This window comes from Clupea harengus, chromosome 17 (assembly GCF_900700415.2).
Source record: "Clupea harengus chromosome 17, Ch_v2.0.2, whole genome shotgun sequence".
NCBI classification, from domain to species: Eukaryota; Metazoa; Chordata; class Actinopteri; order Clupeiformes; family Clupeidae; genus Clupea; species Clupea harengus.
Window position 1 is genome coordinate 25,360,985 of NC_045168.1, and position 19,696 is coordinate 25,380,680.

General features: G+C 38.6%; 1 protein-coding gene and 1 non-coding gene across 2 annotated transcripts; both read right to left on the reverse strand.

Annotated features, from left to right (window-relative positions):
- Positions 1-2,477: 2,477 nt before the first annotated feature.
- On the reverse strand, positions 2,478-10,005 carry LOC116224360 (coagulation factor XIII A chain-like). The gene is made up of 10 exons (XM_031583721.1): positions 9,825-10,005; positions 8,296-8,472; positions 6,752-6,997; positions 6,433-6,551; positions 6,028-6,135; positions 4,921-5,098; positions 3,455-3,593; positions 3,104-3,213; positions 2,878-2,966; positions 2,478-2,792 (listed from the first exon to the last, which is right to left on the reverse strand). The coding sequence occupies exons 1-10, from the start codon at positions 10,003-10,005 to the stop codon at positions 2,553-2,555; spliced, it is 1,587 nt and encodes a 528-aa protein (XP_031439581.1). The 3' UTR covers positions 2,478-2,552.
- LOC116224494 lies at positions 3,662-3,775 on the reverse strand. The gene has a single exon (XR_004165611.1). It is a non-coding gene; the product is annotated as a U5 spliceosomal RNA (small nuclear RNA).
- Positions 10,006-19,696: the final 9,691 nt, after the last annotated feature.

Here is a 19,696-nt window from a genome sequence, read left to right on the forward strand (position 1 = left end):
AGTTGCAAGATTACTGTCTGTCTGGAATCTATCTTTTGCTACTGTCCCACAGCAGAGGTGTGGTTCCGTGCCTGGCTTGTTCGGTGCCTGATTTGTGCTTTTTTTCTTTCCTTTTAAATCAGTCAGAGAAATAAAAGCAGAGAGCCCCACGACTGCTTGTGGCATCAGTCAATCATCATCAGCCAACATAACTAAACGTAACTCAAATCAAATTGGGCTACAGACAGTGCATGTTGTTCTGTGTTGGAGGGCCTGTACGGATCCCGGGTACAGCATGCGACACGTGTTGTGGCTGTTCCCAGCCAGTTGTGCACTGTGGCCATATTACCTCCTGTTAATTGTGACCTTTGCCCACTAATGCCGCTGATGGCTGTTAAAACATTGTTCCTCATCACCATAACCATACTGTATAAGTACTTATACACATATAAGGCAGCCCAGCTCTGCCCGCTCACTTTGTCTCTTTTCTTCCCCTCCTAGTCTAACTGTTTCTGCTTTGGGATGCTGCTGTAGTCTCTCCACCTGATCTACTTGAAGAAACCCTCGGCCCACATGTACCCATCCCCACCATACTGTCATGCATTAATTCTAACCCGCTCATGATACATACATACATACATGATACATACTCGGTTCTAGCCTATTTACCCGTAATGTAGATAAGTGCCACCATCAACATAGCCTTCTGTGTCATTACTTTACTTACACTTGGAATAGTAACCTTAAGAGCATACTGTATACCCACTAAGCTATCTTATCTACTATCAGTTTTGTATGTATCATGTATAAACCATCTTATGTTTGTATGTGTCATGTTGTACATGTATCATGTATAAACCATCTTATGTTTGTATGTAACATGTACATTTGCCACATGTATGCTAGCATGCTTATCCTGATACGTGTATGAATTCATCTGCTATGTTTCTGATTCTCTCCCCTCCCTAACCCTAACCCTCCCTGCTTGTGAATTAATTCAAGCCTTTATTTCAGCTGATGCTTTTCTTGTGTCCATTGAACAAGGTACATTTACCCACAGAACCTTAACAAAGCTCACCAGTGTCCCAGGATACTGATGGCCTTCTACAGTTGAGAGCATACTTACAAACACACACGCATACTGACAAACATACACACACAAACTCACAAACTGCATCTCTGTATGTTATGGCAACTGCTCTGCATCAGACGTGAAAGCACTCCAGCTGGTTTCTTTCATCTATTTCAATTTAGTTTCATTCATTCTCCACCCCAAATAGTTCCAACCAGGGTTTTCAGTGTCAAGCGTTGCCAAGCAACACATACTGTCATTTTGCAGCAAACTTGATTCAGAAAAGCTATTTGTGCACTTTAATTTGTACACTCATCTATCGTCACAATACATGTTCATTTGTACATTCCCCCGACCCCATTTGCCCTCTTTCCTCTCTGGAAAACTGTCAAATGTAACCTTGTAAAGTCACTGCCTGCCATTCTGCTCTCTCACTTTGAATCAACGGAATGTTGACATTGTACAATTCAACGGTTAAAGAATATCAAATGTGGAGTGATTGGGCCTACTAAAGGTGAACAATCTGAGTGGGGTTGTGCCAGGATATCCCCATGTATGGAATACTGTTGTCCGATCAGAAATGAATACATTTTTCAACCAGACATAACTGTTGAATAATGTAACCCTGGCATTACTTTTTGATGTAGTACATACTTTCTCTCCACTTACCTGTGAATAATACTGTATTTTTGCACTGGCTAGGTGTTGACTGCGTTTAATTGGTATAGTGTTAAAAGTATGCCTACTGCAGACTTAAAAGACAACACGATCTTTAACCTTGTAGAGGTGCTTGGCTTTTTACAGCTCTCAAATGTGCATATCTTTAAAGCGCAAGGGTAAAATACACATCAATGGTGTTTACATAACATATATTTGTACTGCTCCTTCAAACATGCATAACTGCATTCATAGAATGCAAATCATAGACTTAAGTCAAGGGTAAATCGCTCCATGCTTTTTTTACTAATGCAAATCGCATCCTATATGATTATATGCTATTATATTGGTCAACAGATGATGCTGGTCTGACAGAGACATTACATGACAAGCAGATTCTGATTGAGGCTACAAAAGGCCTTTCCCTTAGCAATATTAATGCCTCTATTGGATGGTATAATAAGATCCCATTCATGGAAGAGAGCTCTGGTGCCTCCCTGCCCCCCGCCTGTAGCATGAAACTTTGTTTGAGGACCTTGTTGTCTTTTGCTATTCACTTTCAGGCCACTAAAAACATTTTTTTTTGCAGGTGTTTCACTAGCCCAACACGAACACTGGGTCTCATTCATCTATGTGTTTACATTTCACAGCTAATTCAACATAGGGACAATATGAACACAGGGTGCATTTTTATGAAAATTAGACAATAAAGTATTACTAAAAGTATTACTACTGCACTGTTTCCCCTTGGATGAGTGCTCTTGGCTGTATTTAATAATATATACAATATTTCATATACTAACCTATATTTAGATTTCTGCATTTAACATAAATAGTAAATAGGCTAATACAAATCGTCTTTACATCTATATGTATCCTGTACATTTGCAATATTTTTTGTCGCTGGGGTATAACATTGTTTGAACTCACCCTCTTGATTTTTGTAGGTAAGTGTGATGTCTTCAACCCCATTTGAACCTACTGCTTTTGTATAGATCTTCGTCCCTACATAGGTCGTGTTCACTCGTTCTATCTCCGACTGTCCTAACTTGTTGGTGCTGTGGAATACTACATTACTGTTCACCTGATGAGGAAAGAAGCGTTTTAGATAAAAGGAGAGATCTCTGAAAGGAAGGATTAGCAATTCTAAAGTAGAATACATTTTTTACCTCTGCATAGACAAACGGGCCATCAAAAGGCAAACACACTTCTCCCTCTTTGATGGCTTTAACAGAGGTTGGGCCACATCGAAATTGTCCTGAAGGAGAGTAAAAGAAAAATAATATTTTCATTATATATTAAATGTATTACTTGCCTTAGTCAGTATTTAGAGTGTACATTTCTGATAACGGTATTCTAAAATACTGGTGAATTGTCCAAAAAATGAATACACACCGTCACTGGTTTCTTGAGGTGTGGCATCCACCACCTGCCAGCCCGCAGCATTCCAACTTTCAGGCAAGTCCTTCCTTGTGGTCCAGACCTCATTCCAGCAGTGGTAATTCCTTTAGATACAGATACAGTTCTAAAATGAACTCTGTGTACACAGTAGATAAATAGCATTGAAGGACATGCTGGCTTAGAAGCATAGCATATGTAAAATCAGGATTTCAGGGCTTGAGAGGACCATCTTTTGGAATATGGAGTGGGGTTTCCCTCTTCCTTGTTCATGTGGAATGGTGCAGAAGGACGAGGAAAGAAATAGTGCGTGAGTCTAATGATTTCGATTCTATGTAATGTTCTCACCACACTGAGTCTCGAGTACGGCGCCTGTCCATCTTCCCATTTTTCTTCACATAGATATCAGTCTTTAAATTTCCATCGTTGTCATGGGCAGAGTTGAAGTTGGTGATCACCCTGGATGGGATCCCCAGACACCGAAAAACTGAGGAGGAGAAGTAGCACATAGAAAAGAGCTGCTGAGATTTTTTTTTTTTGTTTGTTTTTTTGTTAAGCCCCGCGTGAGCAGGGCATCAAAAAATTAGTTAAAACTCATAATGGTCCTCTCCACGGAAATCTTTAGTAAAAGGCGAAAGATTTATACGATCTGAAGAGAACCCAGAGTGTACTGCTGCTGAGATATTTTGACCTTTTGAAATTATATGTAGCCTTTGCCAAATATAACCTCACTCCTTATTACTCGAGGAGGTATATTACTGACAGACTCCAGGACCCATGGATTTAAGCGTCCTTGCTCCCATGCCCAAGTTCTATTCCCATGGATTTAAGCATCTTTAGCTTTTTTGTTTAAAACCAGAGAGCTAAGTTCCAGACACCTCAACGACTTGCCCTGCAGACACCTGCAACAATACAGTTGATACTGCTAAAAGCTAGCTGATGTACTTCATCTAATATAAAATATTTGGCTGATGTACTTCATCTAATATAAAATATTTGGCATTATTGTACTGTAAAAGCTTTTCTTATATAGTTATGGGGTTTCTACCCTGAAACACAAAACTACTCAGTGAATGGCCTGTGTGGCAAGTAGGAAGGAGAGGGGTGCTTGTGTCCCTTTCCCTTAACCATATAGCCTCCCTTCAAAGGAAGAGGGAGAGTAAATACATGATGATTAAATAAATAGGCCTAAATAAGTCTGCAAATAATTATTTAATTAGATGTGTTTCATCTAATTAAATAGGGGATTATCTAAGGATTATCTAAATAACTAAGTTATTTAGGATTATCTAAATAACTAAGCAACGTTTTCCAACTGGGCATAGGCACTGAACATGTACTTTAAGTTCAACGATATATCAAATCCACTCCCTGAATGTTTATGCTACAGGCTGGTTGACTGACATTTGTGTAAGCAGGCAGTGTTCTGACCATGGTGCCACACAGGCATGCATGTAATATGTAGGCTAATTCCATAGTAGGCTAAGATTACAATTAAACCTGAGGGGGCGAAAATATTATCCAAGGGGGCTCCCACATACATTCCTATATTAAAGCTAGGTGTTCTGCATTTTTATTCATTCATTTAGAGAACCTGTTTCTCTTAGTTCTTTTTAAATCCCCAAAAACTGGGTCGCTGTCAGTACATGAGGAATGAATTATGTAATCCTGAAATACTATAGTAATCTAGAAAATGCATGCCGGTTCCTGGATGTGTGTTTTGTTTTTTTGGTTGTCCGTGTTGAATTTCGTTTTATAAATTGTGTAAAGTTTCCACAACAGAAACAAGAGATGGAGTCAGTTCTCAAACTCACAGGTATTCAACACGCCAGCGAACACCCAACACTGTGCAAAAGACACAGGAACGCCGCTCTTTTGGTGGTACTGCAGAAGGATCTCTGCGCTGCCAGTCCAGGAGGTGGGTGCTGTGCCCATGCCATAGTCATTACTCCAGTTACCCACCAACACCCCGTTATCATCCTGAGAGTTGATCTGTGCAAGTATATTATGTCATCAGATTTAAAACATGTTAACAAACAATCATAATTGAATGGTGACTAATTCAAATAATTGATCATTTACATTATTATGTACCCTTTCATATCATATGACAGAAACAGCAACAACATTCAGTATGTAGAAGAGGAAGAGTGCACTTAAATGTTCATTGTGCTGTGAAACGATGGCCCTATTGTATTTGTGTCTGTCAGCTTTAGTGGCAAAAGGAATAAAACATAAAAAAGGATGTACAGAAAGGAACAATCCCAGGTGGTTTCCTCATCAGGCAGTGATGATACAGTAAGTTCAATAAAAATACCTTGCCTGACCTCACCACTGGTAACCCAAAGTGAATGTATGCTTTTTCTATGTCCCATTTCATGTAATTGGTAAGAAAGGTATAAGAACTGTATAGTTTCATCATTTTTGCCTGGCAGAATTGCCTTCACCCACCTTCTAACCCTGAATGTCTAACTTCACATCTGACAGCTTCTCCCTATGTGATTACTGTAATTGCATAGTCTTTCTGTATTAATGACAAGCAACAATGTCAATTGAAAACCATGTCTTCAGTTTTGTGCCATACAACCATAAGCCTGATAGGTCTATACGGTGTTCTAAGTGGTTTTGCGTAGCTGACTCTACCACACAAAGGGTATTCCACAGCCCTACAAAGGTTTTGCACTGAAAGAGTGATTCTATATTGATCACAATGAAAGACTATTGTGTAATAATGAATAATGAGTCAAAGGTGATTTAGGAGTTAGGAGTATTTATAAAGGGTGGTTATCTATCTATCTATTAAGGTCAGGGTTCATTGTTGAAGGACTTTTTTAGATCTTTTTTTTCATACAAAATACAGCCTAAATCTAGAAATATTACGTAAACAGCCAACTCTGAAAGCACATACAGGTCATACTTACAATTGCAGATCCCCTCCGGGCTACATTAGCAGCATATCTTCTGTTATCCAGCGGCATGTTAGTTGAGTTCAGGACAAAGAAACAGGCCTCCAGAACACCACGTTTGTGCTGCTCAGGAGAATCACTTGCTTTAGAGATGCAGACTACATTCAAAGATTGTGTAGGACATGATCAATACAAAACCTACAATCCATTTCTTAAATATAAATGAAAGTGAAAATTGTGGTGAAATGCATTTTAATTCTTCACCCAATTCCATTACAGTTAAGCTCCAGTCATCCGCAGTAAATTAAAATCAATTTGATTCAGCTCCATTGACCCTTAAAAGTGGTACCGAACTGAATACTGATACTGAACATCAAAACAAATGATAATAACATTGTGTCATGGTGCTCTGATTTTCACCTGTCCATAGTTCCATGGCCTCTGGGACACATTGTCAGTTTCTCCATTGTAGATTACTCCCTGTTCATTGAGAACGTACTCTCTCCTCTGACTCTCGTTATTTAAGAAGACGCCATCCTCTATAACAAAAGACAAACAGTGTATGAATATAGCATAGCGGAATACTAAGAGTATTGAAGTGCTCATTGCTTTTTTCATTTCTTTTATGATCTGGTGTGTCATTAAATTGTGATGAATATTTTAGCTGTACTTAAAACTGTGTAATGTAATGTAATGATACATTATAGCTTAATATTGACATGCTGTCATTGAATCTTACCCGGGCACCATGCATTGAACAGGATGTAAAAGTCTGTGTTGCGGTTTCTCTTTGTCCGAAATTTTCCCAAAGGCGTCACCACGATCACATTCATCACATACTTTCCCACAATGCAGTCTGCTAAAGGTTTTATGTCCACAGTTACTGCGTTACCCTTCACAGTGTTCTTGGTTTCCCACTTATTCCCAGTACTGGCTCCTAGATCCAGCGCGATGTAAGTCTCCTTGTCAGAGAGGAAGTTATCACCTGTGGATTGATAAGGCTAGGCATTACAATTAATTTGCATGCAATTAATGATTTCTTAATGTAGTGATCGTAAAAATCTGTGACGGTAACTAAAAGTAAAGGACAGCCTAAAATGAGCATTAGATATTTGATACAGCAGCTGAATCACAAATGTCTACCCACAATTCTACCAAGCTATTTTAATTTTTATGAGGGTTAATGAGGGTTAGCCGGAGAGGGTGAAATCGTGCATAATTCATCTAGTATTTTTCTGTTTCTCCCTCTCTTCTCAATCATACCTGTCTTTAGAGACCCATGAAGATGCCGAATAGCAAACTATCCATGCATGCATCTCTAACCTTAATAACATGATGTACTGCCCCTACAGCAGATTCAACAACTTGAAAGTGGAAGTAGGCCTACTTATCATTGTTTTCTGGTCATGTTTCTAACTAGATTTAGGGAGCTCTAAGGAGGATGTCTTCATATGTATGACTGCATTAGCATGTGCCAATCATATTGGGCCTAGACATCATTCTATCTAAACAGAACTATCCTAGTTCATCATACAAATGTTCATGAAACAGGCCCTGCTGTCTGACCCTGTGAACTCTATTCCAGTGTAGCCTACTCAAGATCCCAACCCTGTGAATCTCTATTTCAGTGTAGCCTACTCAACATCCCAACCCTGTGAAACTCTATTCCAGTGTAGCCTACTCAAGATCCCAACCCTGTGAACTCTATTCCAGTGTAGCCTACTCAACATCCTAACCCTGTGAATCTCTATTCCAGTGTAGCCTACTCAACATCCCAACCTAAAGTGAACTCTATTCCAGTGTAGCTTACTCAAGATCCCAACCCTGTGAAACTCTATTCCAGTGTAGCCTACTCAAGATCCCAACCCTGTGAACTCTATTCCAGTGTAGCCTACTCAACATCCTAACCCTGTGAATCTCTATTCCAGTGTAGCCTACTCAACATCCCAACCTAAAGTGAACTCTATTCCAGTGTAGCCTACTCAAGATCCCAACCCTGTGAACTTTATTCCAGTGTAGCCTACTCAACATCCCAACCTAAAGTGAACTCTATTCCAGTGTAGCCTACTCAAGATCCCAACCTAAAGTCGTCCTTTTCGGTTCATCAGACAAATGAAAAAAACATGAATTTAAATATAAAATATACGTTGAATTATTTTTTACATTTTTAAAATAGTCTTTAGTCAAAATGTGTTTAATAACTGTATGCTAAGCAGTCAAGCACTGTCAGAAATCTCCCTTTGTGCTGATTTTCACAAGATGCTGCAAAACAACAAAACTTACCAATTGTAAACTCCAAGATGACCTTATCTGTTGGAGTGTACGCACGGTCAAAGGTGACAGTCAGGGTGAACTCCTGACCCCGCCGTATGATGAGGCTCTCATGTTTAAAGGAGTTGGTCCGATGTGCTGCTTTGTTCTTGTCCTTGTGCAATTCCACACTCTTCACTACCAATTTATCTGGAGATGAAGAATAGAACAGACTTACACACCAAACTCTCATTAAATTAATGAATAATTGATATGGCAGTACTGTTTATTATGTTTTATAGTAAGTTATTAATTGATTTGGACAATGAAACTGACAGTATTATATTGAACATCTAATAATCGTGTTGTGAAGTGATTAGACATACACATGTATTGTCGTAGCCTATGTTTAGCACCGTATTACCATATGCTGGTACATTATTGGAGAAAGTGAGAAGGTGGGCATCCCCTGTTGAATTTATCACACATCGCTACTGCCAAGAAATGATCAATGGATAAGATATTCTCTTTAAAAGCATCCCATAGACCAATTGAAACAGGCAATTCCTTATTCTATCAAATATGACGAAATGCAAACTCATTTCAAATACCAGGGCACTGGTTCTTAAATTGAACGCGTATTGAGGTCGTAAATCCAATGTTCGATACAATAACAGAGAAATAACATGGAAAAAGGTTTGCATTTCACAGCTGTAATTCCATTTGATTTGAAGGCACTGTCTCTTCAAACTTCATATAGACATTAGTGAAATTAAATTTAAACAAGAAATTCAGTATTTTACAACCCTGATACCATGTTATATCCTCAAACGTAGTTAATTTGTTTCTGGATAATGACAAGGAAAATCCTGAATTTCAATACAACATTGACACTCTTTGACTGAACTGTTTTGTAGGCTACATTTAAAAATGACCCTATTCTTACTCTTTCATGGACTGCATAATATTGCTGCAATTACTGACATATTCCTTGACATTAAGCAATGAAGTAAATGTGCAGTTGTTAAATATTTATATATCCCCTGCAAGATATTAGCATTTTATTAGTCTTGTTACCATAACAATTGCTATTACTGTTTGTCCTTCAAATTCATTTGGATGGCAGATGAATAAGTGTCATGTGAAGGGCAGATGAACACGCGTCATGCCCATTTGCCCTCCAGGATATACACTATGTACCTCTCTGCATGACATCAGCATGACATTGCCAAATATATAGCCAAAAGACAACAGTTACCATGTTAGAAAGCTTTTATCATCTGGGCTGTTTGTGGTCTTTTCAAAGGCTTTTGATCTACCTTTTAGGTAGTTAGTTTGCTAGTTTCAGACCACATTAACTTCCTGCTCCTGAAAGCAATTTGTGGGCTATTATGAGTTGTTTCCATGGTTTTAAATATTACTACTTACTTTGTACCGATTAGTTGTTGCCATGATACTAGCCACTTAGTGCTGTAAAGTGCTACCATATATTTTATTCCTTTTCTCAGAGAACTTTTTTTTCCACACAGAAACATATACATGCTCTATAAAGTATGGCATACCGTCCTTATCCAGTGGTGTTCCACGAGGAAGAAGAGCCCCTTCAAAAGGTTCAAATTCAGGCAGATCATCCAGGGCAACATCATCTGTGGTCCCCCAGGGGCAATTCTTTCTCCCTTGGTAGGGCTTGCTGGGTTCAGGAATCGGGAGGAATTCAGGAGGGTCGGAATATAAATATGACATGGTGGACACGGGAGCAGTTGTGCAGGATAGGATCTAGGATAGAGTCAACACCAAGTAAGATGATATTTGGCCATGACAAAAGTGTGATGACGAGATACAATTTGCTTGCAGTGAGCAAATTCATTTACAGTTTGAGATGAGAATCTTGAGATGAAACTCTCTCTGCCTACATACCTACGACATCTACAGCAGGTATTGATAATACAGTAAAAGAGCATTTATAGGGGTGTATAAGGGCCTGTACAAACCAAAGTACTCGATGGACTGATTAGCAAATAACCAAACAATGCCCTGCATCTGATCAAGGACAACGTGTTTTGGACTATCTAAACCTAACTCTATTATGTGCAGATGTTTTGGACTACCTTAACCTAAAGATCTAAACCTTCCTCCACTATGTGCAGATGTGCATAATCATTCTAAAAACACAAACATTGTTCAAATCATTATAGCCACAAACCAAAACAAGCACAGTGCACTGTGTGCATCTCTTACCTGAAGATACTGAGATTCTGGGTTCAGTCAGAAGAAGTTTAAAGTCAAACATACAAACTATCCATATTTATAGACCTCAGAAATCCCCATGTCCCCACCCACATCACCCACAGTGACCTGACCCAACAACAGGGTCACTATGATTTGACTTTCAGGAAAATGAAGGAAACTGCTTAACAAGCATTACACAAGTGAGCAAACAAGAGAGATGGATGAACTGGCAAAATATTAAAAATATTTTTTTTCCAGATTATATTCATGAAGATATTTCATTCAATGTATATGAATGAATGGATATCAACAGAATTAAATGATTAGTGTATATGAAATATAATAATAGTCCATAATAATGCTGATTTTAGATAGTTGATACTGCTAACACTAAGAGTTTTTGACTGACTCATTATTTTCATATTAATGTCCCTTTAATTGGAAAAGCTATTTATTGACAGATCACTATGGGACTTCCTTAATACTACTGAGTTGTCATGACATTTGCTTAGTAAAATGAACCGTTTCTCTCTCTATCAATGTCCATGATATGTTTATCAAACTGCTAATATTAGTGTTGACACCTTTTTACTTGAGTTAGCATAGCCTACCTAACATCCATGACTCTGTTGCATAAAGCAGCTAAACTGCCTTTCCTTGGGCTGAAAGACTTTGAAACTCCAAAAGATTATTGGTTCAAATATAGCCAAACAAACTGGCCTTTTCAGTGAACTCATTTTGTGAAATGAAGGTTGCTGAAATGAAGAATCTGAAGAATTCTTAGAAAAGGATTCCCTTCTGTCGAGAAGAGGGCAAACTCCTTGCAGTTCCCTGCGGGCCAACGACCAAAAGCTTTTGGCCCTCTGATCAAAGGGCTCTGTAATCAGGTGAAAATCACTGTGCTTGTTTACCTCTAGGGCCTTGGCAGTGAAAATCACTGTGCTTGTTTACCTCTAGGGCCTTGGCAGTGAAAATCCCTGTGCTTGTTTACCTCTTGGGCCCTGGCAGGGGAAATCACTACCTCTAAATACTTTTTGGTCATCACCTAATTCACTTCAGAACTACCAGCTGCACTTGCCTCAGCTCTTACTCCAGGCACTGAAGATGGCACAAGCACATCCACACCTCATATCGACCTATTAACTGATGGTGTGACAAGTGTGCTTCCCTCAACCCTTGACACCGTTGCACCACTGAAAAAGAGAAATGACTCACCTCATGGTACACTGACCAGACTCGTGCACTACTCAAAAACTACAAAGAAAATGGTACTCCACCAAACTCCACCGTACTCCACGCGTAAGCTATAAAAAGGCATGTTTTGATGCAAAATCAATGAATTACTCTTCATTGATTTAAAACAATAAAAACAAGCCAAGGTTTCTCTTTAGCATAATTTCTAGACTAACAAAATTCACAATGTAATCAAACTTTCTGTTCCTATAACCTGTAACAGTTTTATGACCTTTTTCAATAATACAATTTTAACAATAAGAGAAAACATTCAGTCTCCTCCCCCTCCATGATGTGGTAGCCCTTTCAGGATGCACTATGACTACCTCTGTAACCCCCATAAGCGGAGATCCCGGGGGGGATGGGGGACCCCCCTACCATAAAGTTGTCCCCCCAACAGTAATTGTAAATACAATTCTACCCGGACATGTCCTCTTTTCGAGACCTAAAAAAATAGCAAAAGCAACTTCTCAAACTTCTATAGACATTACTGATTATGCATGTTAATGAACTTCCATAGACATTACTGATTATGCATGTTAATGAACTTCCATAGACATTACTAATTATTATTATATGGCAACGACAGTATGAGCATTCTGATTGGCTAATGGGTAGTCAAGCCAGCCGCGTATTTCCCTCCTCACCCATAGACATATATACATGTCTATGTCCTCACTGGTCAATACGGATCCGTATTGCCCTCTGACGACATTTTCAAAATGAGCGAAAGCGATCAGTCTGAGTTTTACTCATCACGGTCATGTTCCAGCAGCGGTGTGCCGGTGCACTCACTGTCCCATGCTGCAGAAAGGTGCTGGAGCTCATGCATGCATGTAGCTGTTCACACTCTCTCTTCTCAAGGCCCTCACTGCTGCACCTGAAGAGCTGGTCTAATGCATGCATGTAGCTGTTCACACTCTCTCTTCTCAAGGCCCTCACTGCTGCACCTGAAGAGCTGGTCTAAGGTGGCCATAGATTCAGGTAATGGAGATGGTGTTAGTGATAGCGTTGTAAGTGATAGCGTTGTGTCAGCTGTTCTTGCTGCTTAGCACAGGGTACCTCCCACAATCAGCTCTGGCTGTCAGGGAGGCCCAGTTAGTTGCTTGGTGCCGATGAAAGCTTCCCTCTTTGCTGGATCAATTGACACCCCAGCTGCTGCAAGTGCATCACATCCCAGGATACAGTCTTCATCGATAACAGAGGCAAAAAACTTTAGGATATACTGACAATCTACATGAGAAAAGTATAACTGTTACTGTGCAAGAGGAACAGTACAACTGTGAAATAAGGAACTGAAATCTTTTTTTGCCCGTCGTAACTTGCAATAACATGCCATATTATGCCAGTTGTGGACCATCATTGTGCTTGAGGACAGGCTCCATTATACAGTTTATTCATGCCAATCCCTTGATCATTTTCTGATCAGAATCCTTTACTGCTTGTGCTACCTTAACATATCCAATAGAGCGAAATAACATGATTAAGGTAGTATAGTACATATGCTGTAACTCACATTGATCTTTTATCATTTATATTTTAACTACATAGTATCTACAACATACCACATGCAAATAATCTGAAATTATTAAAGATGCTAAGAAAGTTTATATCCTCATGTAAGTCGTGGGAAAATGCTTCAAAGGAGTAGGTATTCCTGTGTTTTTTCTTCTTCCTTTTTCCCTTTTCTTACATGCTTTTGTGTCACTATGTGTGTGTGTGTCTTAGGAAAAAATGTAAACTGATTAACTGCCCCCTATTTATAATAAGTGGCTGAACCATAGTCAGTTCTATACTTGGCCACCCCAGGTATTCCAGATTCAGATGACACACAAAGGAAATATCAGCCTTCAAAATCACTGAAAATGTCATTTTGTCAGTTAACCCATGACTCATATTCCCCCTGTTTTTACAGAACTTGTTGTTAAATGGAGCTTCATGTTTTCATACAGAGGAAGGAACGGTCAAGTTGTCCTTTTGGCAATGGTGACTGGTGACCGGGATGATGAGGGAACAGAAAACCAACTGCTATGTCACTCTTCATGGCATGCTATTGTTTTCAGTTTTCAGTGCACAGCCTTTTGAGGAAGTTCCCATAACGCCATTCTAGAATAATCTCGAGGTTGTCTTGTAGTTAACAGGAGCATCAAGTAGTTTTAGTCTAGCGCTTAATCCACTCAGGTACACAGAGAAGGCACTAGGCTGGAAACTATGGCGCTGTTATTTATGTCTCAGGCTGTGTTTCTCTTTAAGGCCACAGCTGAGCAGGTACGCTGGCCTGAACATGTGCTCTGTATTTCCCCTCATTTTCAACTATCCTATGTCAGCTGTGGTCAGCAAAAATCTACATTTTTAGTTTGTTATGATTTCAGAGCTTCTATCATCTTATAAGACTGAACAAGAGTAAAATGTAGGCTATGTGCTAGAGACTTATGCAATCTATCCAGTGCAATACATTGTTCTGAACAGAGATATAAAAAAAAGATTTATGTTGTCTGTCTATTATCAGCTGTCCACTCTTTGGTTTAGGGTTACCCTACACATCACTATGAAACCAGTGTTGGGAATTATGAAGAGAATATTCAACAGGGGCGAGCTTCCGCTTACCAACTATATGAAAAGAGTTCTGATTCCAAATTTGGTGTCACATATTTTTTATATTTCGTATTCAAAACTTAAGTCAATACCTTAAGGGAACATACAAGTAACCAGCCATTTCTAAAACATGGCAAACCATGCCTATCAGTCAGAACAATGGTGGCAGGCTCAATTGTAAGATCAATACCTATGGTCTGTCATTCAAAGTCATAATTCTCCTGAGGTAGCCTACATAAAGTATGTACCATTTGCTGAATCCCACACATTGAACCCAAGTCTCCTTTGGCTGTCTGTTTTAAAATGACACCCAGTTCCACACAGACAGGGTAGAAACACTTGTTCTCATCTGATGATGAGCCTTTGCAATGTACTGTTTTGTTGCCCTCTTTTTCCTTCCCATATTCGACAATTTCTTCCCTTTCTGCACTTGCCTTTTCTTTCCCTGCCCACATAATAGGGATTTTCAAATGTTGTGCCACATTGCAGTGAACCAAAGTAAACAAAGTGATATACCCTACAAGTTGCGTCTCCATATTAACACAACACATGTGACAACTTGCCTCCTGCTTACTGTGACAACTTTCCCCAAACTCACAGGCTAACATGCTGCAAATACTGGCTAAATCTCCAGGGTGGTTCAAGCTAAAACTATACTTTAAGAATCAAATCACACACTACTATCACTTCTAACCATAGAAAAGTAAAAAATGTTAATACCCATTGTCGATGTTATATGTCATATTTTTACTTTGTTAGGGGAAAGGTGGTGCTAGAATATTGTGCTCACATCCGTTTAGGGTGACTTTGATTAAAGGTAAACAAGATGTTGACTTAGTGGTGTGTGTCACAATGTAACTTCAGTTTTAAGATAGTACCCCTGGTTTTGGAGGAATTAAGAGTGTGACAATTTACCCATGTGATAACTTGCCTCAGTCTCCCATACAGTGCTCCCTCACTTTAACATGTCACATTACAGCCTGGTTTATTATTCATGACGAAACATAACATAACATAACATATCACGCACAAGCAAATACCTTATAGTTTATTAGTATAAGACTAACCTACGGGGAAAATAACTAAGGTCATTTAGGCAGTGAGGGCTGAGTTTAAAGGCTATAACCTAAAAGTTAATCCTTCCTGCTTCAGACTTTGTGTTAATATCTCATCTGGACGGTCATCCATCAATGGGTTTAGTATGACATGTTGCCAAGTGTATATCTCATCTGATCGGTCATCCATCAATGGGTTTAGTATGACATGTTGCCAAGTGTGTAAAAAGCACCTATATAATAAGGTCACTTCAAGAGTAAAGCCAGCAGAAGGAACTACAGAATGAAGGAGATTTAAGTTAGTGGTCATCACTGTCCCACATCAAGTACATTTGTTTTAAACTGAATATAAAAAAACACTCAGTGTAAAGTATATAGTACACAAATTTGGATGATTTTAAATATCACTCGGGTGTATGTATTCACTATTTCACAGTTTCTATTAAGTAAATAAGACAATATGGGTAAATATATCAAATACCGATTAGACAATTAATGATTTGTGATTCTATTAAAAAAACATCCTAAGAAGCGTTATGGGCTTATGGCTGCCCTGTAGCACTGCTGCTGAAAACAGAAGTCCTAGAGGAACCACTGCTTGATAACAGATGTCTTCACTATATGCTAAGTTGGATGCCTCCTTGACCGTCTTGAATGCGGATATAGTAGGAGTATGATTCCACTACCCCACCAACAATGATCATCTAGTTTCTTATTCATTAATATACTGACATGTAGCCTAATCAAAACAAAATGTTTAAGTAAGTAGGCAATTTTATATTTAACAGTTTTGTTACACAGGCTACTAAATGTCATTGTCTTCCTTTCTATATGCACCATTAGGCTTTACCATCCACATAACGCATCATCTATCTTGATATTGCAGGGAGTCGGATTCTTGCTTAAATTTAAGGATGTGATCTATATTGACTCTATGGCCAGTATTGTGTGATGTAAAAGTCAAAACATGGTGAAATTTGATTCACTTAATTATCAGGACATTCTGTGGACTCATGACATATTTTGTGCAATTGCATCAGTAGAACTGCTAAACCTACAAAGTTCAAACTAGGTAGCTATGATTTTACTGGCCACATTTGCCAACATTTCAATTTCAAAATTCTAATCGTCTTCCACCTGCTGAATCTAATGATTCAGAATTTTTCCATTTGTTTTTTTTTGCATTCCTCTTGCATCCTGTGAATTGCTGTTAGCAGCTATATCTAGATTTATATTTGTCTAATGCAAACCAACAATAACACATTACTAAATCTCTTCTTTTTCTAGGGTCAATTCAATGCAGAGATTCGGCGTGTGAACCAAGATGGCCACCAGATTGCATGTGCAAATATATCCCTTAATAAGGGTTAATATTCTTGTGCTGAATTTGGAGAGCACAGACATCATGATAAATGTGAGAAATGAGATTTGGTTGAAATATCTTACTTTGTAACTTTTCGTACATTTTATCATAGAATACAGCAGTATTGTTCAGACAAGAGAACTCTTGCCAAAGTTTTGGAATTTCTATCATCTTTCATGAACATATGTTGTGTGTGTAAAAGAAGTCTAGATCTAGTGTGTGATCAGATTAGATCGATTCATTTCCAGAAATAGTGCGATATAACATCCACTACACAGGTTGTTGGCAAGTAGCCTATATATGCAGGCCTATGTCATCACTTAAGACTACTCTGACTGTCTGAATTAAATGCTATATATGGCTATCACTGTAGGCCATATGCCTATAATAAAATAATGTACATATAACCATAATTGTAGACTGGTTTCTCTTCTCACAAAGAAAGACATGCTGAATCCAAATAGTGTATTTTTTCAATTTTTCACAAGGATTAGTTTGCCAAGCACCATCGTGAATATTGATTTATTAACAGTTTCACTTTGACAGTCACACAAACCACATTCGTTTAAGCTGGTACATTAAATATGAGGAATCCAACATTAGTACTTTTCATGGTTCAACTTGATGTAATATTTGAGGCTGATTTTCAAACAATAGAACAATCAAACACACAACAGAAAACAATTTACATTTTCTAAGACACATGATAAGCTAAGGAAAAGAAACGTGTATTAAACCTGGATGTAAAAGTGTCTAGGCAGTCCTAACATTAAAGGTAGGTCCTTGATTATAATCCAGTACACTTTGTTGCTCAAATGTAACCCTATTAATGTATATTACATGTAACATTTCACATAATTCAAGGTAGAACTCACATTTGTCCAATATTGGTCCTCATAGATCTTTATAGTAAATGTCTTATAAAATAAATCAAATGATCATGAAAATGCCATTCACCGTAAAACACTGCAGTGCCACCTATTGGACATACATTGCAATTACCATACAAGTTTTCTTCTGATGATCATTAAAAAGTTTCAAATTTCGAGTATTTTAATTCAAGTATAAGTAATAATTTCGAATATAAGTACTTTGTGTGTGTCAGTGAGTGGGTGAGAGGGAGAGGGGGAGAGAGAGAGGGAGAGACTTAGGGCAGATTCTCCCATGTGCTTACGTTTCTAAGCAAACCTAAAATCTCTCTGTTTTCTTATGTAAACACCATTTACGCGAACTCTGCCCTTGACTTTTCAGAGGCCTGAAGTAAGCCAAGTGCCACTACAATGCCAAACACCAACTGCTGAAGCTACTACTTCTGTTCATAGCCCATAAGAAGCATGGGCTTTTGCATATATCTTACACATGCAGGAATTAGAATAACAAAACACAACAATTAATATTATTAGGTAGTAATGTAAATTAAATTACATTTTATTAATATAGCGCCAAAACAGTTAAATTGTCTCAAGGCGCTTTACAGAGCCCTGGACCTGAACCCACCTTAGAGCAAGCACATATGGGACAGGGGCGAGGAAAAACTCCCTGATAACATGAAGGAACTATGTCGATGGTGGCAATTATTTACATTTACATTACGGGTAAATAGGCTAGTACAGAATACGTAGCAGGGTAGAATAGATCAAGTGGAGAGACTACAGCAGAATCCCACAACGGAGACAGTCTGGACAAGTGGGCAGAGCTCAGCTGTGTGTACCTGTGTGTATGTACTTAATGGTTATGGTGATGAGAAACAATGGTCACACGATAAGAGAGAGAAACCCTGGTTAGTAATCATCAATTTAATAAACAGATAAAGAGAAAAATGTAGGTAAACAATTAACAGTAGGTAATATGGCCACTTTATCAGTGTTAATGCCAAAGCATAATATGATATAAAAGGAGATGAAGAAGGAGATGCGATAATTTAGTTTGTATTTAGTTTTGTTGAGTTTTGTTTAGTTATGGTTGGCGGACATGGTGCACGCAAATTTTAGTTATACAAGGATAGCAAGGGTGGCAGGATACAACAACAGTGCACAACTGGCTGGCAACAGCCACCACACTGACTGCATGCTGTATCCGGGATACGTAAAGGCCCCCCTACACAGCACAGTACAGCACAGCACATGCTCTCTGTAGCCCCATTTTATTTATGTTGGGAATTTTATATATGATTCGTTTTGATGAATTATGTTTAGTTATGTTGGCTGACATGGTGCATGGAATTGTAGTTATATAAGGATAGAATTATGATAAAATAAGGATAACATAATGTAGAATGTTGTTCAACTTCCAGGGATATACTAAAATGAATTTCTTCTATGATAGAGGTGGTTTACAACTACCAAATCTTGAGTGGTTTTACTGGGCAGCTCAAATCAGAGCAGGAATGTTTTACTTTGAGAGAAACTACCCTCCAGCTTGGGTTTCATTAAAAGCACATCAGAATCAGAATCTACAGAGGTAGTCATAGTGCATCCTGAAAGGGCTACCACATCATGGAGGGGGAGGAGACTGAATGCTTTCTCTTATTGTTAAAATTGTATTATTGAAAAAGGTCATAAAACTGTTATAGGAACAGAAAGTTTGATTACATTGTGAATTTTGTTAGTCTTTTGTTAGTCTGTTTTTATTGTTTTAAATCAATGAAGAGTAATTAATTGATTTTGCATCAAAACATCTCTTTTTATAGCTTACACCTGGAGTACGGTGGAGTTTGGTGGAGTACCATATTCTTTGTAGTTTTTGAGTAGTGCACGAGTCTGGTCAGTGTACCATGAGGTGAGTCATTTCTCTTTTTCAGTGGTGCAACGGTGTCAAGGGTTGAAGGAAGCACACTTGTCACACAATCAGTTAGTAGGTCGATATGAGGTGTGGATGTGCTTGTGCCATCTTCAGTGCCTGGAGTAAGAGCTGAGGCCAGTGCAGCTGGTAGTTCTGAAGTGAATTAGGTGATGACCAA